Source organism: Halichoerus grypus, chromosome 9 (genome assembly GCF_964656455.1).
Source record: "Halichoerus grypus chromosome 9, mHalGry1.hap1.1, whole genome shotgun sequence".
Taxonomy (NCBI): domain Eukaryota; kingdom Metazoa; phylum Chordata; class Mammalia; order Carnivora; family Phocidae; genus Halichoerus; species Halichoerus grypus.
The window spans coordinates 97432542-97459268 of NC_135720.1; the positions used below are offsets into that span (position 1 = coordinate 97432542).

General features: G+C 39.1%; 1 protein-coding gene across 7 annotated transcripts in view; it reads right to left on the bottom strand.

Moving 5' to 3' along the window:
* Positions 1-26574, bottom strand: part of EFHC1 (EF-hand domain containing 1) — a 66781-nt gene extending 40207 nt beyond the window's left edge. For 6 of the 7 annotated variants that reach the window (XM_036087760.2, XM_036087762.2, XM_078055245.1 and 3 more), the window contains exons 1-7: positions 26397-26574; positions 20522-20575; positions 17862-18083; positions 14220-14507; positions 9711-9860; positions 6526-6718; positions 339-559 (exon numbers count right to left, since the gene is read on the bottom strand). In XM_036087760.2, the coding sequence (XP_035943653.1) occupies positions 339-559; positions 6526-6718; positions 9711-9860; positions 14220-14507; positions 17862-18083; positions 20522-20575; positions 26397-26459 (1191 nt within the window). In that variant the 5' untranslated portion in view covers positions 26460-26574. The remainder of the gene's footprint in view (positions 1-338; positions 560-6525; positions 6719-9710; positions 9861-14219; positions 14508-17861; positions 18084-20521; positions 20576-26396) is intronic. The other variant, XM_036087766.2, reaches the window with a different exon arrangement.
* Between the last annotated feature and the right edge of the window lie 153 nt (positions 26575-26727).

The following is a 26727-nucleotide window of genomic DNA, read 5'->3' on the forward strand; positions in this document are numbered from 1 at the left end:
CCTCATTATTTTCATTTCTATTTTCTTTGATTATCAGTTAAGTTGAGGGTCTTTTTTTTTTTAATTTATTTTTGAGAGAGAGAGAGAGCATGAGCGGGAGGGGCAGAAGGAGAGGGAGAAGGACAGAGAATCTGAAACAAAACTCTGCACTGAGCATGAAGGAGGGTCTTTTCATATGTTCATTAGCCATTTGTATTTCTTCTTTTGTGAAGTGCTCTGTATCATATGCTTTGTCCATCTTTTATTAGGTATTCACATGACTCTGTTTTTTCTTTTTCTTAAGCCTCTATATCAAAAGATTAATTCTCGCACTACACTCGGAACTAGTGTTCCATTACCGGTTTCACAGGAGGTGGCTCCTTCTTGCTCACATCAATACGTGGTAAATCAGAGATTCCAAACTTTTCTTTGTAATACTGTCGAGTGAAAGGATCACAATCATAGATGAAGAAGGTTCTCCCGAGGATAGTGAGTGGTTTCCCCACAATGAAGTCTTTGGCGGTATACCATTCCAACACCTCTTGATCAGAGATCTCCAGCACACACTGAGGGAAGTTCTCTGACAGAAGATAACAGGGAGAGAAGAAAGAAAAGGAATAAGGATGGGAAGAAAGACTGACACACAGCAGCTGGGCACTCTTGAGAATTATGGTCTCTAGCTCTGGTCAAGGGTCTCCTCTACTCTCCCAGCAGAAAATAAGGTTGTGTATTTCCATCTGTTGACTGGACACAGAAATAATATCCCAGATAGTTTTTGTGAAGTCATTCTCCCTTATTCAGCTTGAACTATCAGTACAGGTCACTAACCTTAGCAGAACTCATGCTTAGGGGAAATCATTACAGGAGGAAAGAATAAATGTCCTTCTATAGAGTACAAGATCAACGGAGGGATCTAAATCATTCAGTTCAACCTTTGACCCATTTATTCATTCACACAACATATTATCAATGACCACATATATCATGTACCAGGTTCACTGCTAAATACCGAGATTATAACAATTAACAGTGTAGGTGAGATTTCTGCCTTGATGGAGAAAACAGTCTGTTTGGGACAACGGATACTAAACAATTACACAAATAATAGTTTCATTGCAATTGTGATCACTGCTAGAAGGACAGTCTGACCTAGTCTTCTGGCAGGAGGCAGGGTCAGTGAGATGATCATACTAATCTGTTTATCTGGGCACTCAACAGATTTTCAAATGTAGAATCAACCTTGCATTTTGGGAGGAATAAATCCAATTCTATCACATTGTTTTATGGGAACTAAGGATTGACTTATTTAAGACTGATTCCCTGCAGCATGGCCACCATGGAAACCGTAAGATAGCCAATTCTGGTAAAGTGCCACACTGTATAGCTGTAACCACAAAGCTTGACCCTAGAACTCTGATCACAGGGTGCTTGAGAGGCCACTATTTTCCCAACTGATAATTGATAAGATGGAAAAATAGGAGAGAAGGCTAAGGTTTTGTTACATCAGGCAGAAAGGCTTGAGCGCCAGTCCTTGATCATGCCAAAAGATCATGATTTTCCCAATCATGCATCTTAAAAGCCCTATAGACCAAGGGTTCCTTCTCCCATTGCCTAGTGCTTAACCCTACTAGACCCCTTTGAGTTACCCCAGGAAGTGATGGCCACTGGGGGACACAGTCAACAATGTTCCAGGAGACCTGGGGTGTGTGTGTGGGTGCATGTGCACACGTGTGCACACACACTGTACAATCATTCACCTTTTTTGCTTAACGATTATATTTTTCATATGTAGCTGGATTTCATTTACGGATATTTTATTTAAGTTTTTTGCATATATGACTGTAGTCTTACTCATGGTGTCTTTGGTTTTATTGGTCTTTTCTTAATGAATGAATTAGTTCTTGTCTATGAATCTGTATTAGGCTTATAATTAGCTGTTCTTTATTTGGCAAAACTGAAAAATTATCTAGATCTGGTGTTTTCTTTGTGGAGAATTTTTTAAGTGATTCTATTTTCTTAATGGTTAAAGACATTTGGTCTCTATTTCCTCTTGGACGAGTTAAATTTTTCTAAAATTTTGCTCATTTCACACACACAAAAAAGAGACAAACCAAAAAACAGACTCTTAACTACAGAGAACAAACGGATGGTTACCAGAAGGGAAGTCGGTAGAGGGATGGGTGAAGTAGGTGAAGGGGATTAAAAGTACACGTATCTTGATGAGCACTGAGTAATACATGGAAGTGTTGAATCACTATATTGTACACCTGAAACTAACATAACACTGTATGTTAACTATACTGGAATAAAAATTTAATTTAATTTCAATTAAAATTTGCTTGTTTCATCTAACTGAAATTAATTTCCAAATACATGAGTTTTTTTTAATAGTTCTGAAACTGAATTCTAACTTGTGTTGAAATTAGAAAATATGGTATAAGATGCCCCGACTTTAAAAATAACGTTAAGACTGACCAGTTTTTATAAGTGTTCCATTTGTACTTGAAGAAATGGGAATTCTCCAGGTGTTGATGCATTCATTATATCAACACTGACCATTCTATTATTTAAATCATATATATATGTGCTTATTGACTTACCTTTTTGATCTAACAATTATAAGAAGAAATGTTTTAATGACTCCCACTATTTTGATGAATTTGTCCATTCTCTTTGCCTAATAATGCTATAAATTTTTGTCTTTCATGTTTTGAAGCCATGTTACTAACTGCATTCAAGTTTAGAATTAGTATATTTACCTGGTAAATACAATTCTTGCAATATGTATGATCTTCTTTATCTCTACCAATGCTTTCTGCCTTAATGTCTATTGGTATTTTAGTAATATAGCCTTATCAGTTTCTTTTGCTATTTGATTGTACATCTTTTTTGACCTTTTTATGTCTCTGTATCTTAAGTATGTTCTTAAAATATTTTTCAAAGTTTATTGTTTTTTAATCCTATCACTTCTCCTAAGTCTTTGTTGTAATATATTTCAATTCTACCTTGATATTTTTTAACTCCCACAAATTCAACATTGTTTTTTTAGTTTGTATAGTCAATGTTTATTTAGATATACCCACACGCTGCCATTTTCTTCTTCTTTTTTTAAAATCACTTCTTATATCTCAGACCTTACTTCTGGAATAATTTTCTTTCTACTAAAAGTACACCCTAGAATATTCCTAGTAAGGGTCTTTTGTTAGTAAAATCTGTTTTGTTTGCCTGGAAATGTATTTCACTTTCTTCTTGAAAGATAGTTTCTCTAGGTATTAAATTCTGTTTTCTTCTCAGCACTCTGAAGATTTCAGTACGCTGTCTTTGGTAACTAGTGTTGCTATTGAGAGGTCAGTTGTCATTGTAGCTGCCATTCTGTATGGATAACCTTGTTTCTCGGGCTGCTTTTATGATCTTTTTGAATTTGGTGTTCTTAAGTTTGACTATAACATATCTAAGTATGGATTTATATTTTTACGTTATTGAGGTATAATCGACTACAATAAGTTGTACGTATTTAGAGTGTACAATTTTGATGTTGTTTAACATTTGTATTTACCAAGGGAAAGGCAAGGTCAAAGGATGAAAGCCAGTCTAAAGGATAGTTAACAGACTTTAAGAACCTAGAACCTTAGGTTCAACAGCTGAGTAGAAAGCTTCTGGTGACCTTCTTTTGACATTACTTACCACATAGTGGTAAACTGCAATTACGTTCAACAAAGAACGAACTTTTATAATTCCTGAAACTTTAACTCTCTCCATTATAAAAATACAATTTTTATTCATCTTAACTACTTAAATGAAGGCGCTGGCAAAAAGAACTTCTGAAAGATACTCCCGTAACGCCTATTACTGTCCAACACAAATTCTGCCTAGCCGCTGTCTCTTGGATGCCCCCAAACATAACATACTTGTTCCTAATGCCCAACCCTTGCTCTTGTTCTCTAACGTGCACTTTCCCTTTGTTCTCTGCCACTCTAAATCTGGGTCCAACCTCAGGTCTCCCACAAAGCCTTCCTTAGTCTTTCTAGGTCACATCTCTTCTTCTGAGCTCTGTCTACATGACATAACTAATTACATAATCAGATGATCTGGTACACTTGTGTTATTGTTAAACAGCTTTGTGTATTTATATGACTTGTCTCTACAGTCACTAGAAGTGACTGAAGGACAGAGATTCTAGGTCTGGAAGTTATGCTTTCATTTTATCCTCCACAGCACTTACAACATGAAATAGTTCCCTTAGCAGATATTTAACTCTTGTTTAATTGAATGTAATTCAAATCATCCATTGGATAAATAAATGACTTTGAGAGTCAATTAGATGGTACTTCTTCAACATCACAGTTCTAGTTAAAGGAATTATTCAGCTGATGGAAGCTTAGCCTTTTCTGTCCTGCTACTGCATGACTAACTTTCACAAGAAGATATGTTTCCTATCTCTTAAAAGGACCCTATATATGTCACCAGGCTGCCTCTCCACATAACTTTGATGAAAATTTTGGTTAAAATTTGAGATGTTATAGAGGCGCTTGGCTGGCTCGGTTGGGAGAGTGTGTGACTCTTCATCTTTGGGTCGTGAGTTCAAGCCCCATGTTGGTTGCACAGATTACTTTAAAAAAACTGGGGATGTTATAAAAGAGGATGATCACATATTTAAAATTTTAAACATAGGCCATGTTGATACGGCAGAGACAAACACAGAACTCGAGATTTCAAGGGGTTCAGTTTCAGTGATACTTTTTTCATGCCTGAATAAATTCCCATTCTTTCTCTTAATCTACCGTAAATCTAACATCCTCTAGATGGCAGGAATTTCAGGCTCATGTAAGCATTCTGGAAGGCCTAAATTAGTACATTAGTCTCAGTGTCCTAGAACCTGAGAGGGTTCTACAGGAGGCCAAGTATAAGAATATGGTCAACAGCAACTGGACTGTGTTGAACTAGGGCTCAAATCCAGTTGCTGCTATCTGAGAATGCGAGCTATATTAGCAATTATTTTCATTTCTCTAAGACAGATTTTTGCCACTAATTCTCTTAGTTTTAAAATGAGGACTATTTCCCCAATCTTATTCTCCTCTACTTCATATGCAACCGTTCTAATGTGCAGCTTTTTATGTGTGTACTACGCATATCGTTTTGTTTGGACTTCACTTTACATAAATATTATTGCATTGTACATCACTTTTTTTTTTTTACACAGCACTTCGCTTTTAAGTGCATCCATTTGCTTTCTTTACATTTAGTTATTGCTTGTAATTACTACTATTTATCAAGATATACCTTCACCACATTTTGTTTATCTACTATCCCAGTGATGGAAATCTCCACCTCCTTGCCCCCAAGTAACACTGCTTAAAAAAAAAAAAATACTATATAGGCAAATCAATACATGTAGATAGATTGAATTTAGCCTTCAGACTGCCAATTTGTTTATAACCTCTAACCTCAACTTGTTTATAATCTCTAAGACAAACCTCTTGCATAATACCTGAAATTTCTTATCTCCTAGTTCCAAAAAATAGAGTAAAAAGAAAACCAACAAAAGTATTTACAGAGTTCTGTCAGCCGTCCAAGCATGAGAGATGTCATCACATATGACCAAGATGACATTTTTGCAAAAGAAAATTCTTAAACCACTAAGTCAATAACCAAAGTAAGTGTACTTATTCCAGAGAAAGAATGATGGGCGGCAGGTGTCAGCTGCACTTTGTTGCATTCTCCCTCTCCAGTCACTAGGTTATTTTACACAGCAAAGAGAGCAGGGGCTGACACAATGGGGCCCCACCTCTGAGTCACAGACATGCCTTTTCCAATCTTAAGTTATCCTACATACAAACTTCCTGTTTAGGAAGTATTGAGGTGAGAAGTAAAGTCAGGAAAGAACATAAGGAAATGGTAAGCTAGGGCGCCTGGGTGGCTCAGTTGGTTAAGCGACTGCCTTCGGCTCAGGTCATGATCCTGGAGTCCCTGGATCGAGTCCCGCATCGGGCTCCCTGCTCGGCAGGGAGTCTGCTTCTCCCTCTGACCCTCCCCCTCTCATGTGCTTGCTCTCTCTCATTCTCTCTCTCTCAAATAAATAAATAAAAAATCTTAAAAAAAAAAAAAAAAAAAAAAAAAAAAAAAGGAAATGGTAAGCTATATGAAAACAAGCTTGTTGTAAAAATGTATTAAAAATCTGATATTAAATTGCTTTACTTCAGAAGCCTTGCTCTTCTGCACTTTAAATGAATCTCCCACTGCTCTTATGGTTGTTTCCTTGATTTGGGTATCAGTGATCTCCACCAGACCATTTTGGAGGCAAGCCTGGACTGTGGGGCAAGCAATGAGGGGAGTTACGGGAAAGCTATTTCTTTTTTAATTTTTTATTGTTATGTTAATCACCATACATTACATCATTAGTTTTTGATGGGAAAGCTATTTTTTGAGTACCTATAAGAACGCAGCAAGAGCCTCCCAAGTGTAAAGGGAATGACCATACTGATTAAGTAACTCCTTCGAGATCCAAAAGATGTCACAATTACGGAGGATAAACTGAATCAAACATACTTGCATTCTCCACCAAAACCTTTGGCATGCGCTGGCGGTTCATCAGGAGTGGGAAAGGATCTCGCCCATCGTTCCGTTCATGGACTTCTCGAATTTCCACTGTATCATCCATAAGATAGTAATGAATGATGTAGGTCCGACATTCACCAAACATGCTGTCCGTATCATCCCAGACTGCATAGAATCGAAGAACCTTTGAGGAATCCAAAGTAGTGACTTAAATAAGAATTCTACAAGTGGAGAGATTAACTTAACTACTTTGGCATTCAGATATCAGACAATGATGGAAAGATTAGCTACAAAGACTATGAAGTAATCGCAGATGGTAAAAAAAAAAATTCACCAAAGATAGAAAAACATACAAAAATTATATACCAGATGTCAACAGCTGTAAAATATTAAATAACAGGCTTATAAGTTTGTACTGAGAAAGCAGAATTCACTTTGATCCAAAATATTAGTCAGTGAAAGAGAAGCCGAATTAAAAGAGCAATGGAAACTGTAAGACACTGATGAAAGAAATTGAAGAAGATACAAATAAGTGGAGAGATATTTTGCGCTCACAGTAAAAGAATTAATATTGTTAAAATGTCCATGCTACCCAAAGCAATCTACAGATTTAATGCAATCCCTATCAAAATTCCAATGGCATTTTTCACAGAACTAGAACAAATAATTCTAAAATTTGTATGGAACCACAAAAGACCCTGAATAGCCAAAAAACTCTTGAGAAAGAACAAAGGCAGAGGTACCATGCTCCCTGATTTCAAACTATACTACAACACTATAGTAATCAAAACAGTATGGCACTGGCATAAAAACAGACACATAGATCAAGAGAACAGAAATGAGAGCCCAGAAACAAACTCACACTTCTATGGTCAATTAATTTATGAAAAATGAGGCAAGAATATACAATGGGGAAAGAGTCTCTTCAATAAATGGTGCTGGGAAAACTGTGGACAGCTACATGCAAAAGAATGAAACTAGACCACTTTCTCACACCATACACAAAAATAAACTCCAAATAGATTAAAGACCTGAAACATAAAACTCCTAGGAGAAATATAGGCAGTAAGCTTGTTGACATTGATCTGAGCCATGTTTCTTTGGATGTGACTCCAAAGGCAAAGGAAACAAAAGCAAAAATAAACAAATGAGACTACATCAAACTAAAAAGCTTCTATACAATGAAGAAAACTATCAACAAAATGAAAATGCAGCCTATTGAAGGGGAGAAGATATTTGCAAATCATATCTGATAAGGAAGGGATTAACATCTAAAATATATAAAGAACTCCTACAACTCAGTAACAAAAAACCACAAATTCTGATTAAAAAAAAATTCGGCAGAGGATCTGAATAGATATTTTTCCAAAGAAGACATACAAATGGCCAAGAGATACATGAAAAGATGCTCCACATCATTAATCATCAGAGAAATGCAAACCAAAACACCAATGAGATATCACCTTACACTTGTCAGAATGGCTATCATCAAAAAGACAAGAAATAAGTGTTGGTTGGAGAAAAAGGAACCCTCGTACACTGTTGGTGGGAATGTAAATTGGTGCGACCACATGGAAAACAGTATGAGGTGCCTCAGAAAATTAAAAATAGAAATACCATATGATCCAGCAATTCCACTACTGGGTAGCCTCCAAAGAAAACGTAACACTTATTCAAAAAGATATAAGCAACCCCATGTTCACTGTAGCATTATTTACAATAGTCAAGATTTGGAAATAACCTGTCCACCAATGGATGAATGGAGAAAGAAGATGTAGTTTATATATACAATGGAATATTACTCAGCCATATAAAAGAGTGAAATCTTGCCCTTTGCAACAACATGGATGGACTCTGAGGGTATTATGCTAAGTGAAACAAGTCAGACATAGAAAGACAAATATTGCATAATGTCACTTATATGTGGAATCTAAAAAACAAAACAAACAAAACCAAACCCAGCTCATAGACATGGAGAACAGATTGGTGGTTGCCAGAGGGTAGGGAGCTTGGGATGCAGGTGGTGGGGGAATGGATGAAATAGGTGAAGGGGATCAAGAAGCACAAACTTCCAGTTATAAAATAAATAAGTCATGGTAACGTAATGTACAGCATAGGGAATATAGTCAATAATATTATATTAACTTTGTAATATGACAGATGGTAACTAGACTTATTGTGGTGACAATTCTGCAATGTATTCAATTGTCGAATCACTATGTTGTACACCTGAAGTTAATATAATATTATACATCAATTAGACCTCAATAAACAAAAAAAAAAAGAAAGAAAAAAGAGCATTGTGTTTTATACAGGGGCTCATATGTATTAATAAAGGTATATGTGAACCGTTTATATGTAATTAGTATGGAAAGAATTTTCATTTATTAATGTCTTTTTTTATCCATCGACATACCTCTTCTAGTAACAGTATCAACAACACAATCTTTAAAGACAAAAGAATAACAGATAATATGATTGATATAAAGAATGTCCTTAAAAGGCGATGCTAGTGCTAGGCAAATTTTTCCGAACTAAAAGGAATTACATTTCTGAGAGAACATCAGCAGCAAAGAAGCACTGAGGATGATCTCCCCATCTTCTTTTGTACAAAAAGGAGAAGACCAAATCTGCCCCCACACACCAACTCACAGTGGGGAGGATAGGACAGTTGGAACAGAGCTGGAAAAAACCTAGAATATTCTACACTCAAACATTCATATAAAATATAACAAGGAAGCATCTGCGATGAGATTTCTGTGAAATTACTATTTTAACATTAAAAATCTACCTATATGCAATAGATCCGAAATTTCCCAATAAATCACTTAGGGTTTCCCAAAGAAGGCTATGAAATGAACTCCTATTTGGGAAAAGAAGTAGTTGGATGGAAACGTAAAGTGGGAAGCAGACATAGCTCAGGAATTGCTTTAAGATTGAAAAGTTTGGTGGAACTCCTGAGACTTAACTCCACAACCTCCTCTGGGTATCTTAATACAAAACGTGGGCATTCCTGTACCTCTAACTCTAGATGAAACGAGAAAAATCGCACTGTCTCCAAACGGCTAAATTACAGATGTAATGTTTTAAAACACACATTTACCAGAACAGCTTGCTAATAAACATGCATCACATGTGGAGATGAGCAAATCCACTGAGGTGCTGACGTCACTTACTTGTTTGTCAAAGGTGAGAAACTGCTTCAGTTGGTCAAAGTCCGATGGGGTGACATACTTACGAAGAGGCTGTTTCCGGAGTTCAGTGTAAGGATCAAGAGCCATCTTCTCTGGTGGATTTAATTCAATTCCTTGACTTTCCAAAAATACCTAAATCATGCAAAAGTAATGATCATCTTTCTTGAAGCTTCCAGGAGTATTAACTGATGGTGTAAAGATAAGTGTAATAGTAATTTCTATGCCAATGTCCAAATTAATCGTTAGCTTGCAGTTTGAAGCACATCTTAGCAACATTAAGCCTCCAATTGACCCAACGCTATAATGCAGATAACAACTGATAATTACTGTAAGTATTCTATATTATAAAATTGCTAGGCAATATGCTGAGCTAACTTGAAGACATGATAGTATGGTAACTGGCTCCACATATGAATTTAGATCAATGAAATTTAGTTAGGTGCCCAAGAACAGAGTAAGTCTTAGGATTGCTTACATACACACATCTGAAACCCAACCACAGTTTCAAATAATATGTAATTCATATCAGGGATGGGGGCAAGCTACACAATGGCAACAAAGTTAAGCCGAAATCAAAGTCCCAACTTTCAACTCACCAAAAACAAGTATCTGATTAAGTCCCCATCTCCACCCCCCTCCAAAAAGGAAAAGAATCACTGGTTATTTTAGACCAGAAAATATTTTAGCAAAATAGGAGAGACAAACCAAGTACTCAAATCTCACCAGATAAAGTTAAGGAAAGCATCTGAACTTGATATGATCTTGTTTAATTTGCTAATTATAAGTAAATACAATATTTTCAGTAACTATATCTTTTAATACAACTTAGCATTTCTTCTTCATAAAAGCACCACAATAAGCTGTATTTTTTTTTTTTTTTTTTTGGTAATCAGAAAAGAACAATGTCATGGGATCTGTTTACATTCTAGAACTAGAAATTAATCTGAAATCTGGGTTTCTTTTGGGAATTGTGTGATTTGCTTTTGGACAATTCAATAGAAAATATGCAGGACTCAAAGCCAAAATACTTGGGTTCTAATATTAGCTCTGCTGCTAACTAGCTTGTAATCTTAATACTTAAAGTTTCACTAAGCAGTCTCCAGTATCTTTTAATATTAAAATACTGTGATCTCAATGTCTATTAAAAGTACTGAGCTGGAGATAATGACTAACAATATTCTCCTCTCCCTTGAGATGATGTATTAGTGTAGCAGGATTATTGATTGAGGTATTTAATGGGGGTTTTACTCCTTTCTGTTGCTTTCAACAGATAACCAGGCCCTTTGTTAACCTTACCTTAGGGATTTTGGCAGGAATGCAGAAGCTTCCTGAAGTTTGACTATTCTTCCTGTCTCTTAGAAAAAGCCTAAACTCTTTGAAGAGATTATTCTAAAGTATCCCAGAAGGAGGGGAGAGAAGGAAATGTCTTTGAAGGCAAGGAGAGAAAAAGGGGGAATTCTCCCAGACTGGAAAACAGACACAAGTTGATGGGTCTCAGAAGAGCAAGACTCCACATGTGCTCTTACGGATGCTCGGAGCACACGGGCAGCCAGTCGGGCACATCAATCTCAGGCACGCGGGGTCTCAGTATCTGACCTCGCACCAAAGCATCCAGGAGGTGCCCTTGAGCACTGACAGCCTATGGACCCTGCCTGTATGACCCCGTTAAGCCTGGGTGTGCCTTGTCGTTCTGAGGGCCTGGAATTTTTGGCAAAGCTGAGAGTGAATAGAAACAGCAGCCCAGTTGGATGGGGGTTCAAGTAGGCTTTATTTTTAAAACACAAAACAATATTTCCTGCACACTTGCATATGCAGAGTAGGATTCACACCTGCTATACTATCGGTCATACTCTAATGAAGATAATAAGTTCTAGATCTCTGATTTCTGGAGTTAATTTTTTTTACTGTGTTAATTCTGTCTCTAGGACCAATGTTTATTTGGAGCAGTGAGGAGGGGCTCAGAAGGGGTGGTGGTGGTGATATATTTGATTAGAGGTGGCTCCTTGTTCAAGTCCACACCATAAAGACAACTATCTTCTTTATCCACTCATAGGTCCAGCCCTAATGAAAACCATCAAATTAGATGTGTATAAATTTTAAACTGTTACAGGAGCCAACCTCTAACAGATCGACTAATGAAAACATAATTTAATCTAGTCATCGGTACCTAAAATATACAACTCTAGTCATTAGTAGTCATCAAAATACAGTTGATCCTATAGTTGCACTTTTGCCTACTTGCAAAAATTTATTAGTAACCTCCAAATCAATAGTCATGGTGCTTCTGTGGTCCTTGCAGACACACGCAGAGTGGTAAAAATTTCGAGTTGTCTGATAACATACATTCCTAGCTGAGGTCAAATGAGATGACATTCTGCCTTCTTATTTCAGCTTCCATACTGAAAAAGTGTCCATTTAGATGTCTGTTTAGTGCCACTTTTTCACACTTCAGTGCTTTTGTTGCTTTTGCTGTTTAAAATGGCCCCCAACCTTAGTGCTAAAGCGCTGTTGTATGTTCTAAGTGCAAGGAGGCTGGGATAAGTACTTAGTGTCACTAAACTGCACATCGAAGAAAAGTGGTTAAGGTGGTCACGTTTATGTTACGTACTTTTTATCTCACACACACACACACACACACACACACACGGCTGTGACATGCCTTCAGGAGAAAGTACACGTGTGAGATACGCTTCCTTCAGGCATGAGCTCCAGTGCTGCTGGCCGTAAGTTCGAGGTTCATGAATCAACAAAGTATTTTCAACATGGCATCTTTAAACAGAAACACACATAAAACAAGCTTATAGAAACCTAACCTCGTATTTCTCCCAGGAGTGATGGATCCATAGTTGCTCATTAAGGGCTTGTGGTGACTTCCTAGCACAGAACTACCGTCAACAATGAGAGTTGGAGCCCCTGGGTGGCTCAGTAGGCTAAGCGTCTCTCTTTATGAGAGTTGACTCACCGCTCAGGAATGAACTGCTGATATTCAGATTGTTCATAAAGAGACAACTGTAAAAATAGTCACGATACCTGAAATTTACATAACATCTTATAATTCCTCATTATAGGTACAGTTCTGAAACTGCCTGTGATAAAAAGGACCTCGAAAACCTAAAAAATGAGAGATCAAAACCTGTTTTCCCAAAGACGGCCTAGCGCCTGTACCTTCTGCACTGTTTCTCGCTGTTGCTTTGGGATGGCACGGATGCCAGGGCTCCTGCCTTCACCTCCTTGGGGTCTCTGTTCAGGGCGTGGCCTCCCCTGGCCAGCCTCTATACACCCTCCCCACCCCCCTCCCTTTTCCTCAGCTCTAGTCCCTTCCGCAGCTCTGAGCGGCATCTGACAGGTTATACGTTGTGTGCTTACTTTTGTCTCCTCCAGTCAGAATGTAACGGCCTTTATGAGGACAAGCCTATATATGTGGCACCTAGAGCCACAAGGCTTGGCACAGAGCAGGCACTCAGTAAGTATTTGCTAAAGAAGTTACTAAACGCCAAACATAAATGAGTGGATTCACAGGAACTCAGTGCGTGGTAAAGATTAATCATGTGGCATTTGGTAACATAGGATTAAAGGCACAAAAGAATTCAGAAACTATATCTTTGCTTCTAGAAATGTTTTAAACTAAGAGAAATTTAGAACTGACTTCCTAATACCTACATTTTGTGCTCAAGAAAGGACTCTGTGTCTATATACATACACATAACTTTAAGAAAAGTTGTCAAAAATCCGTACTTATGAAATAGAGGAAATGGAGGATTCTTCTCGATATAAACAAGCATTCTCCTTTAAAAATTGTTTTTATTTCAGGAATTCTTTAGATAGCCAGTTTCTCCAGAATATAGCAAGTATGATTTACAGGAAAAATATGAACTGCACAAAAAATGTGAGGCTTATATCTGCTAATAAAGGTAATACTACTTTTGTAACTCAAACTTCAGATAAACCGTCCAATGCCTCTTTCATATTTCTATCCCATGAAGGGTGCTACCACTTGAACCGGCATGGGAACTGGTTCCTTATCAAAATATTCAGCTATGATGCAAGTTTAACTTTATTTGAATGGATATGTATCCATATCATTGTGAAAAAAGTGGTATCACTACACAGTGTTGACACATATCAACACACACACAAACACCTAATTAAACAACATAATAATCCATACAGGACAGATTACCAGTGTCCTCCTCTTACCCTTATATTTTTCTTTTTAAAGATTTTATTTATTTATTTGAGAGGGAGAGAGCACGAGTGGGGGTGGGGGGGGAAGAGGCAGAGGGAGAGGGACAAGCAGACTCCTCGCCAAGCAGGGAGTCCCACACGGGGCTGGATCCCAGGACCCCAAGATCATGACCCGAGCCGAAGGCAGATGCTTAACTGACTGAGCCACCCAGATGTCCCTCCTCTTATCCTTATAAATGAAACGTATCCTTCCATAAATTAGAATGATGCCTCAGACACGACAATTTCCAGGAATATATACTATACCTGCGTGAATCGGTCGCAGTCAACAATGCGGAAAGTTTTGCCATAAACTGTAATGTTTATTCCTCGATTTAGGTCTTTCCAATGGTAATGGTCTCCCTGGTCGTTCTTGGGTAGCCGCTGGCGTTTGATTAGCTTGCCTTGAAGGATCCCAGAGTTTTCCACAACAGGCTCCATTACAGACATGCTGTCATCTTCCAGGTAGTAGTAAATGTTCACTCGGCGAATCCGGTAATGTTCCTCAGTTGACATAGGAACATCTTCTTGGAAATAGGCATCAAATTTCAGCACCTATGACACACAAGGCAGGGAGAAATGGCACTGTATTAGTCTCTCATGCAAAAAACATCCAGTACCCTCCTCTAAAGAGAGCCGCTCGGGGAGAACTAAATACTCATCACTCCTATCTTCTAAATCGAAGGCTGCTAAACTACGGTCCGTGGGACCCATCTATCCCTGCCAGCTGAGTTTGTATCACCTCCAAGCTAAGAATGTTTTATTTACGTATTTAAATGGTTAAAAAAATCAAAAGGATAAAATCTCACAACACATGGAAATGATACAAAATTCAAATTTCAGTATCCATAAATAATTATGTAAATAATTAGCAGGTATTTTTCATGGCTGCTTTCCCATTACAAGGGCAGGACTGAGTAGCTGTGATAGAGACCACGTGGGCTGCTACTATGGACTGAATTTTGTCTCTTCCCCCCCCAAAAAAAATTTGTATGTAAAAGCCCTAACCCTTAATATGACTGTATTTGGAGACAGAGTCTTTAGGAAGTAATTAAGCTTAAGTGAGGTCCCAACAGTGGGGCCCTGATCCAATTGAATTGGTGACTTTGTAAGGAGAGGAAGACCTCTCTCTCAGCAAACCCACCCTGAGGAAAGGCCACGTGAGGAAATAGCAAAAAGGCAGCTATCTAAAGCCAGGAAGAGAGCCCTCACCAGAAACTGAAGCAGCAGGACCCTTGATCTTAGACTTCCAGCCTCCAGAACAGCGAGAAAATTAATTTCTATTATGTAAGACAGCACCATATACAGTATACATACATGTATACAGTATGTATACATACATACATACCATATACAGTAAGTATATGGTATCTTGTTATGGCAGCTCAAGTAGACTAAGACACCTGCAAAGCCCCAAATATTTACTATTTGGCCCTTTACAGAAAACATTTGCTGACCTTTGCTCTAGATACTCAAACTACACATAGACTACTTAGTAATGTGGTCCTTGATCAGATGGCTTAAAGACCTTAACTGTACTAGCTTCACTTCTGTGTCAAAAATCTCTCTTAGAATTTCTGCAAAGAGTCAAAAATTTGGGCAAGACTATAACCTTTGGTTTCAAAATGAAAACGAAGCCTCAAGTCCATTTCTTTAGAAGGAGAGTCCCTGTAAATGCATATTAATGACATTTTCATCCTTAGAGAATTCATATGAATGAGACTCAAATCATCAATCCAGCACAGAATCTTTGGATGGTATGTAAACACACCTTCACTGTACTCAGAAACATACATGATAGATGGAGCAAACCCTAGGTCCTCTGGGGAGCATCAGAGGGAAGCCAAAATGGCACGTTCTGTTGCACATTTAAAAAACATTTAAAAATACTAAAAGCTTGTGTTGACAAGCTTTGGGATTAATTTTAAAACTTTCTTTTATCCCATCTTTATTTTTAATATTTCCTCCCATGAAGAGAAAATATTAGAATGGTGTTGTAGGTAGACCAGAGTGTGAACCTAAACCTCCACTGGAACTAGAGGAACAAACCAAGAAGACCGTTTAGTGAAGACACAAATATGGCTTGATGAATGGGAAGATGCATAATTTTATACATGAGTGCTGTTGCTAAAAAGGTGTAGTGTCTACTGTGGAAAAACAAGATTAAAAACCAAAGAGATCGGGCAATTGCTTATGTGAAATAAGCATATAATGGAATAAAACCTTAAAACTCTTAATAAAAAGATGAAATGCATGAATGGAATAGAATGTTTAAAGGAGAAAGATAATACAGTAAAAACCAAAGACAAAAGATCGTTTTCAAGTAACACTGTAGATCCACTACAAAGAACTGAAATGGAGACATGATCACTATAAGTGGGGGCATGATCACTAATTCATGCATGAAATGGTCTGTAATTTGAGCCACAGATATATAAATACAAAAAATGTGAGAGCCAGAAATAATCAGCTAATTGAACCTCCCTCATTTTACAAATGGAGACTCAGGGTGGTAGAGTGACTTGCCTGAGGCCAAACTCAGGGTTAGGGGCACAGCTGGGGCTGAAACTATCTGTAGACTCATAGAGAAACAAGAAAAAGGTAGAGAAATACCCAACCATATATCTGATACTGTTTAGGTTCAGCTTCTGAATGGATATATGAATATGTTCCTATTGGATGAGTTCACTGAGATGGGGAAAGGGGGATGGTATGGATTCTGGCTGAGACATTTAAAAAATTTTTTAAACTAAGTGATTAATGAATGTAAATGGTATAATTCCACCATCAGGTTATTTTCTATTTTCCAGCCTCTATTTTCAATAGGTACTCAATTAGGGGCGCCTGGGTGGCTCAGTCGTTAAGCGTCTGCCTTCAGCTCAGGTCATGATCCCAGGGTCCTGGGATCGAGCCCCGTATCAAGCTCCCCGCTCCACGGGAAGCCTGCTTCTCCCTCTCCCACTCCCCCTGCTTGTATTCCCTCTCTCGCTATGTCTCTCTCTGTCAAATAAATAAATAAAATCTTAAAAAAAAAAAAATAGGTATGCAATTAAAGTTGACTAGCTAGATGAACACTATAGACATTTAACAAAAAGAATAAAATGAAAAGAAAGACAAAAAAAAAAGACAGAAAGAAAATAGGCTAGGAGTAAATTAGGAAAGCTAACTTGTAAAAACTGGTCAGTGGTCCTCAGACTCAGTTATACATAAAAATCATCTGGAAATTAAGATTGATGAGGGTTAGGGTGACATCTCAGTTTCCTAAAAGTCCCACTAGGGATTCTGTTGCATGGCCAGAGTTAGGACAACCTTACCTTAAAGAGGAGGCCCACTGACAAGGAGAATCAAGGATGATATGGAAATGTCAACAGATGGAACTAAAATAGCTCACATTACAAAAGCATAAGGGTAAATGAGACAGAAATGAAAATGTTACATATCCTTTGGTTATATTATGCCAAACCTGAAACGTTCCCTGAAAAATAAAAACTTATGAAGACAGCCTGGAGAAAACTGACAAAAGATGGAGTTGTTGTCGTGATGCATTTCACAAGGACTAAAGGTTTGCCATCAGTACAGATAAGACTTCCAAAAAGTACACAGCACAGAGCAGGTAAACGTGGAGCAATATGAACTCAAGAATTCAGAATTCACCCAACTTTTCTTTAACTGTATTTGGAAAATATTTCAGTGAAGTCTACAGGGAATTATTTTCTGTAATAAGCTTCCTGACTAAAGAAAGCCTCTTTCAATCCTGAGTTCAGCTGTCTATGACTAAAGTTTGAGGCATTTGAACAATTTTCTCCTCAGAGCCCTCTGGAAAACCTGTGGTTTGCTGTTGACTTTTCTGCAAACAGTTGGCTCTCAGAAATCTGAATTCAAGGGGTACCCGGAAATCCCAGATGATACCTTTTTGTCAAAAGCCACATGTGCAGGAATAAATTCTGCAGGTGGGGCCTGCTTAGGTTGGCCATAAGTTAAAATCGGTGCCTTGTTGGCCAACTCATCCAGCTCAGCCTGGGACAGCTGGTTGACCTGGAGCCGCTCCCCGCCTATACCAACTGTTGGACGTCGAACAACTGCATAGCCATTCCTGTAGCCCAGCGTCTGGCTTCTATGAAATGCTGTTTTCTGAAGAACAAAAGAAGTGTTTCATTAATAATATTTTATAAATATGTGTTAGGTAAAAGAGCTAACTTTCAAAAACATCATAACTTAAACCTGCACTTAAAAACATCACAAACCTTGTATCAAAATGCTTACCTGTATTAGAAGGTTCTTATATTTTAAGCGAAAACACCTGGTCAGGAACAGGGAGAAGAGCAGCAGTCTGAGCTTAAAATAAAACTTAAAGCCCTGCTCCAGAATGCCCAATATAATTACCAGCTCACTTTTCATGAGAAACTAAAATATTATCTTATCTATACTCAATCTTTCACTTAATTCTTTCTGTGTTTTTAATCTTATCTAGTGTTCATAAACCATGGAACCTAGAAGATCTGACTCTGAGAAATGAATTTTTGCCTAAAATAAAAGGCCTTTCTTGTTATAATAATACTGATACATTCATACAACTCTTTGGAAAGCAAGTGAGTATTATACGTTTAAAGTCTTGAACTCAATAAATTCTACCCTCGATACTTTATTTTAAAAATATAATCCAAAATTATGAGAAAGAACAATATGCCTAAAGCTGACCATTGTAATGTTAATTACAATAGTAAAACATTGGAAACAATATAAAAGACAAACGTATGAGTTAATGATGGAAAACTCACTTAACGGACTGTGATGCAGCCATTAAAATATTGGTTTTAAAGACCATGTGGCAATCTGCAAAAAATGTTTATGATTTAATAAGCCCAAAAAAGCAGTATATAAAATTATATGTATACCATAGGGCACCTGGGTGGCTTAGTTGGTTAAGTGTCTGCCTTCGGCTCAGGTCATAATCTCAGGGTCCTGGGATCGAGCCCCACATCGGGCTTCCCGCTCAGCTGGGAGTCTGCTTCTCCCTCTCCCTCTGATCCTCCTCCCCACTTGTGCTCTCTGTCTCAAATAAACAAAATCTTAAAAAAAAAAATTAAAAAAAATAAAATTATATGTGTACTATAATTAGAAGCATGCAAACACATGCACAAAAAGAAAGTGGATTTGGATAATGTTCTCTGTATTCTTTCTGAATTAAGTTGATTTTTTTTATAGTGAACATATTTTTTTTTTTTTTCCGGAAATTGAAAAAAACAAAAGATTAAATAAAAAAAGAAAAAAGTGGAAAGGAAATATTTTTGAAGGCAGAGGAGAGACCAAAATGGTAACATAGGACACCCCAGCCTCCCTACCCTTCCACAAAGATCAACAATTAGTTATCTATGGACAAAAACAGCTCTGGAAGAGCTTTGGAGTCCAGTTAGGAGGTTTTAGGAACACAGTGGAACAAAAAACCTGAGAATAACTACAGAAGGAGAAGGAAAACGTCATTTTGCTGCATCATCTCATCCCCCAAGCCAGCACTGCTCAGTGTCAAGGGGGAACTTCCTGGCCAGAAAGAGATCCCCTGGCCAGGAAGGAAGAGCAACCAGCTTCTCCAGTCTTTTGGGGCAGTCCACAAAGGTCCCACTTCAGTTTCCTCCCACCCAGACCAGCAAAGCTGAAGTGTATAAGGCCAGCTAGGAACACGGATGCAAAGTAGGGGCTACTGGCAGCAGCCCCTCAGTCGGAGTGACTGTGGTGTGTAGACACCTGCTCTGCAGACAAACCTGGCAGATCTTACCACTGAGCCAAAGCCAAGGGCCAGGATGGCTATGGCCACTGGGTACCCCCTGCAGATTTCATCAGTGTTCATCCCACAGGCATTCATGATGCCAAGCATCAGAGCCCCTTGCCCAGCCTCCCCTCCCCACATCCCCGCCAGAGCCTGGGAACCACGCCGGCAGCCAGCTTGGGCCTCTGCAGCTGCTGGAGTGCAAGAGGCCAGCACAGACACCCTCTGGCTGACCCCTCCCCCGTTCATGCACTTGGAACTAGCCCCTCCAGCTGTGCCTCTGCACACGGCCCAACCCTCATCACAGGCCCCCACTGCAGTGTGCATGCTGGGGGGACAGTGTGCAGCCACAGGAGGACACACCAACAACCAGGGCCTCGTGCAGCTGCCAGTGAGCCCATAGTTGGCCCCGGCCCTTGCCTTCTCTGCTTCCCACCACCATGTGGGTGTCTGCAAACAGCCCCTGCCACTACACAGGCACCCACAGCTGGCACCCGACAGCCAATTATGTGTCCCAGCTCCAGGCACCACTGCTGTTTGCCCTGCTCCCTAGCTGCTGGACCTGGAGGTCGCTAAAGACCCCCAAAGCCCTTGCAGCCACTATGGACCCCCTGTAGCACCTGTCAAGGACTACACAGTTGTCAGTGCCATAGACCCCAGTGGCCTGGGCCAAAGAGACATCATGTCCCCTAAACCTAAACCCAGTGCCACCACAAAGCCCTGCACTTGGTGCCCTACACCAGTAGGCCCAGGATCACGGCAAGCTGCAGCATACCTCCACCCACAGGTGAAAGTCATCCCTTACCAAAATCAGTCCATGAAGTCTGGAAGAGGTAGCTGCTGCTTGATGTGAAGATACCTATGCAAGACACAGGGATCACGAAGAATCAGGGAAACATGATTCCACCACCTATAGTAACTGGCCCCAAAGAAATGGAGAACCAGGAATTGCCTAATGAAAAAAATTCAGAATTGTCCTAAAGATGCTCAGAGACCTACAAAAGAACAGAGATGGGCAATTTAATGATATCAGGAAAACAACAAAGGAACAAAGTGAGAAGTTCAACAAAGACATAGAAAACATAAAAAAGAACCAAACAAATTTTGGAGCTGAAGAACACAATCACTGAACTGAAGAATTCAACTATAGCTTCAAAAGATCTGAACAAGCAGAAGAAAGAATCTGTAAGCTTGAAGACAAATAACTTGAAGTTAACCCACAGAGGAGCAAAAAGAAAAAAGAATGAAAAGGAATGAAGAAAGCCCATGGAACTTATGGGATACCAACAAGAAAAATCAGGTATGTATCACTGGATCCTTCTCTAGAAGGAGATTACAGAAAGGGGTAGAAAGCTTATTTAAAGAAATAATGGCTGAGAATTACTCAAACCTGGGGAGAGATTTGGACATTCAAGTTCATGAAGCTATTGGTACTCAAAATTTCAATCTAAAATAATCTTCTCCAAGACACATAATAATAAAATCAAAGACAAAGAGAGAATTTTAAGAGCAGTGAAAGCAAAAACCTCTCTCATACAAGGGAACTTCCATAAACGATCAGCAGATTTTTCAGCAGAGATCTTGCAGGCCAGGAGAGAATGGGATCATTCAAAGTGTTAAAAGAAAGAAACTGCCAACACAGGATACTTTATCCAAAAAAAAAGTGCTTCAGAAAGGAAGGCAAGATAAAGACCTTCCCTAATAAACAAAGATGAGAAGATTTATTACCACTAAACCTGCCTTATGAGGAATGCTGAAAGAAGTTCAAGCTGAAACAAAAAGGCGTTAATTAGTAACATGAAAATATACAACACATGGATAAAGTGAGCATATAGTCGGATTTAGAATACCCTAATACTGTAACATGGTGATGTGGTCACTTCTTAATTCTAGTATAAAGATTAAAGGACTAAAGTACTGAAAACCTCTGTAGCTCCAACAATTTGTTAGTGGACACAAAATATAAAAAGATATAAATGGTGACATCAAAAAACCTAAAGCGAGGAGGGTAAATAAGGATAGGGTGTTTATATGTGATCAAAGTTGAGCTGCTATCAGTGTAAAATAGACTGCTACATATATGTTTCATGTGAGTTTCATGGTAACCACAAAGCAAAAGCCTACAGCAGCTTCACAAAAAATAAAGATAAAAAAATCAAAGATACTACTATGACCCCTCATCAGTCCACAAAGGAAGACAAGACAGGAACAAGGGAACTACAAAACAGCCAGAAAACATTAAATGGCATTAGTAAGTCCTTACCTATCAATAGTTACTCTAAACATAAATGAACTGGATTTTCTAATCAAAAGACAAAAAGCTGGATGATTTAAAAAAAAATAAAAACCCACAAGATCAACTATATGCTGCCTATACTATAAGAGACTTACTTTGGCTTGAAGCACATACATAAGCTGAAAGTGAAGGGATGGAAAAAGATAATCCATGCAAGTGGGAACCAAAAGAGAGCATGGGTAACTATACTTACAACAAACAAAAGAGACTTTAAGCCAAAAATGGTAACAAGAAACACAGATGGTCATTATATAACGGTAAAGGGATGAATTAAAATAAAACAAACAGAGGGGAAAAAAGATATGATCATAAATATACATGCACCCCACATCAAAGCAGATACTAACAGATCTGAAGGGAGAAATAAAAAACAAGACAATAATAGTAAGGGATTTCAATAGATGACTAAATCAGATAGGAAATGAACAAGGAAAGGTTGGATTTGAACCATACTTTAGACCAAACAGACCTAACAGACATAAAAAGAAAAATCCATCTAACAACAGCAAAATACACATTCTTCTAAAGTATATCAACATTCTCCAGGATAGGTTATATGATAGGTGACAAAACAAGTCTTAGCAGATTGAAATCATACCTAGTATGCTTCTGCACCACAATGGTATGAAACCAGAAATCAATAACAGGAAGAAAACTGAAAAACTCCCAAATATGTGGAAATTAAGCAACACACCCTAGTACAACCAGTGGGTCAAAGAAGAAATCAAAAGGGAAATCAAAAAGTATCTTAAATGAAAATAGAAGCACAACATATGTAAACCTTTGGGAACCTGCAAAAGCAGTTTAATAGGGTTTTCTTTGTTTTGTTTTGTTTTAGACAGCAAGAGAGAGAGAGCAGTGGGGGTAGGGACGGGGGTGCTGAGGGAGAGAGAGAATCCCAAGCAGGCTCCCCGCCCAGGGCAGCGCCCAACACGGAGCTCCATCCCACAACCCTGAGATTATGACCTGAACCAAAACCAAAAGTCGGATACACAACCAACTGAGCCACCCAGGTGCCCCAATAGAGGATTTTATAGTGATAAATGCATGCATTAAGAAACAAGAAAGATCTCCCTGATATCAACACCAGATAAGGATACTATAAAAAAAAGAAAGTTACAGAGCAACATCCTTGATGAATATAGATGCAAAAATTATCAAAAAATATTAGCGAACCAAATTCAACAGCTTATTAAAAGGATCATACATCATGACCAAGTGGGATTTATTCCTGAGATGTAAGGATGGCTCAACATACACACATCAGTACTTGTTATACAACACATTAAGAGAATGAAAGATAAAAATCATATGATCATCTCAAGAGATGAAGAAAAAGACAAAACATCCATTCATAATAAAAATTTGACAAACTGAGTATAGAAGGAACATACCTTAACATAGTAAAGGCCATATGTGACAAGACCATAGCTAACATCAAACTCGACGGTGAAGGGTTGAAAACTTTTCCTCTAAGATCAGGAACAAGACAAGGGTGTCCACTCTTACCATTCCTATTCACCATAGAACTAGAAGTCTTGGCCAGAGCTATCAGGCAACAAAAAGAAGTAAGAGGCATCCAAATAGGAAAGGAAGAAGTAAAACCCTCTTTGTATGCAGATGACATGATCTTACATTCAGAAAATCCTAAAGACTCCACCAAAAAACTGTTAGAACTAACCAACGAATTCAGTAAAGTTGCAGGATACAAAATCAACGTACAGAGAAAAACTGTGTTTCTATACACTAACAATGAACTATCTGAAATTGAAATTAAGAAAACAATTGTTTACAATTCTATACAATTCTGTATAGCATAAAAACAATAAAATACTTAGGAATAAATTTCAGTACATGAAAAACCTATACACTGAAAACTATAAGACACTGATGAAAGAACTTAAAGAAGGCACAACCAAATGGAAAGATATCTTGTGTTCTTGGATTGGAAGAATTAATACCGCTTAAATGTTCACACTATCCAAAGTGATCTACAAATTCAATGCAATTCTTATCAAAATTCCAATAGCATATTTCACAGAAATAGAAAAAACAATCCTAAAATTTGCATGGAACCACAAAAACCCCAATAGCCAAAGCAGTCTTGAGAAAGAAGAACAAAGCTGGAGGCGTCACACTTCCTGATTTCGAACTATCATTACAAAGCTACCGTAATCAAAACTACGTGGTACTGGCATAAAAAGAGACACATAAGCCAATGGAACAGAATAGAGCCCAGAAATAAGCTCATGCATATATGGTCAACTGTCTTTGACAGAGTGCCAAGAATACACAATGGGGAAAGGACAGTCTCTTCAATAAATGGTGCTGGGAAAACTGGGTATCCAGGCAAAAGAAAGAAACTGGATCCCTATTTTATAGAACTCACAAAAATTAACTCAAAATGATTGAAGACTTAAACATAAGACCTGGAACTGTAAAACTCCTTGAAGAAAAAAAGGGAAAAAGCTCCCTGACATTGGTTTTGATATAATACCAAAAGCACAGTCAGCGGAAGCAAAAATAAACAAGTGGAACTGCATAAAATTAAAAAGCTTCTGAACAGCAAAGGAAATAATCAACAAAATGACAAGGCAACCTAGGGAATGGGAGAAAATATTTACAAACTGTCTTAGTCTGTTCAGGCTAGTCTAACAAAATACCAGAGACTGGGTAGCCTCCCCGCCCCTCTTAGTCATTATGGTTCACCTTCTGAATGCTTTGAGTGTTATACACACCTAGTTCTTCAGTGCTGAGTAAAGATAGTGACCAAATAGGCAAATAGGTTGACACTTGGACCGTGTATTTAAAATAGAAAATATGTCCAGGGCACAGTTCTTCTTATATGAAGTACAGCAATGTATCTTCTCAGAGCCTGGGACCTACAGTCTGCACATTTGTAATCCCCCAAATCGACTCAACCCTGCCTTGTGGGTAACCCGCACTCACCAACACCAAATGCTTAGGCTGCTCCTGCACGGGACAGGAATGTGCCTACATTCTCTAACTTACATAGAATGAAAAAGCCCACTGAAGGAAAAGCTCTATGATGCTGTGTCTTAATGCAGGGATAATTATGAAGAAGAGGCTCAGAATCCACACTCCCTCACCAAAATTTCAATTTCAGTTCATTCTCCCAAAGAAAATAAATGGACTACATATTTTATCTTACCTTTATATACATGGAAAGGAGCTTACAGCTTAAATTATTAAGCTATACAAATACAACTTATTATTGTCTCATCTATGATAGTTTACTGAATCTCAACATTGATCTTCAAACATATATTTCAGTAACCAGGTTAAAATTAAAACAAATACTAAATAATTCTGTCAAGGGCTAAGCTATGTCAGGAGGAAAAAAAAAACAAGCTTTTTTTTTTTTTCTACAGAATACAACTAAAAACAGTTAAAGTAGGGAAGGAGCAAAATCATCTAATCAGGAATCTTTCATTAAAATGTTAGAAAAGAATAGGACCGGGGGAAGAAAAAAAACAGCTAACCAATTGTGGTTGAAAGGACTGGAATGGAATTATCTCCTACAAAGCAGGGAGGGATGGTTTGGGAGGAAGATAGGCAAGTGTTGAAAGTCTAACTTTTGGAGAAACAGCAATTGAGAAAGAAGATAAAACAGGACTGGGGAGAAGGTGGGACTAAGCTGTAGACAAGTCAGAAGTGCTGAACGGAAAAGGGATGGGGCTAGGTAGAAGCATAAATGAGGAGGGCGGAGACCGCGTAAAAGAACCTGGTGGAAAGAGGAGAATGAGTGTAAATGATTTATATAAGACAGGAGACGGAGCTGGGAGGGGGTAAGATTAGTGGGTCCAGGATAAGGAAGAGGAAGGAGGCGAGCGGGAATGATAGGCCTGGGGAGATGGGCAGGATGGGGCTGTGGGAAGGAGGACGATGTAGGGAGGCTGACTGGGAGAAGGGGCTAGGCTGGGGGACTGAGGGCGGTTAAGAAGGGAGCTGGGCAGAAAGAGGTACGGTGTGGGAGAATGAGCTAGGAGAGGACCTAGCCAGAGCTTGGGAAGAAAGTGGGGGAAAACAGAGATCTAGAGGGAGGAGAGGCAGGGGCTAAAGGAGCAGGGCAGGAGGAAGAATGCAGCTAGGACGACAAGAACGAAGGAGGCCAACAGACTGCCAGGATGGAGTGAAAAAACTAGAGAGGATGGAGCGGAGGGCAAAGGCTGGGAGAGAGAGGGTGAGGCTGGAGGGGAGGACGCAGGAATTGTGGTGGCGGACAGAGAAAAGGTGAGGACAGAGGACGGGGTCTGAAGGGAGAGGGCAATCTTGGGTGGAGGAGGCAGGTGCACCAAGGGGCGAGCCCTCCGAGGCCGCCCGGGGGTGGGGCCGGGTGGGGGTGGAGCAGAGAAGTCCTCACCGTGGAGTCCTTAAAGGACGTGCCCGGGAGAAAGGGCAGGCCATGCACAGGGTTGGACACCATCGCCGCCGCTTTCGCCGCCGCCACCTGGGTCGGGTGTTGGCCTCCCGGGTTGCCCGGGCGACAAGCCGCGTACGCCGGCCTCGCGGAGCTCCATGGTAATGCCAAACATCCGGTGCGCCGCGCGCGGGGGCGGGGCCTGAGGCGCGGGCGCGACGGGTCTGCGCGTGCGCCGCCCGCGGGCCCGGCATTCTGACTGAGGTGGGAGCTGGTGGGCGTGGTGGGAGGAGGTGACTGCGAGGAGGCTCTCCTTGTCGCCTTGAGGTGCAGG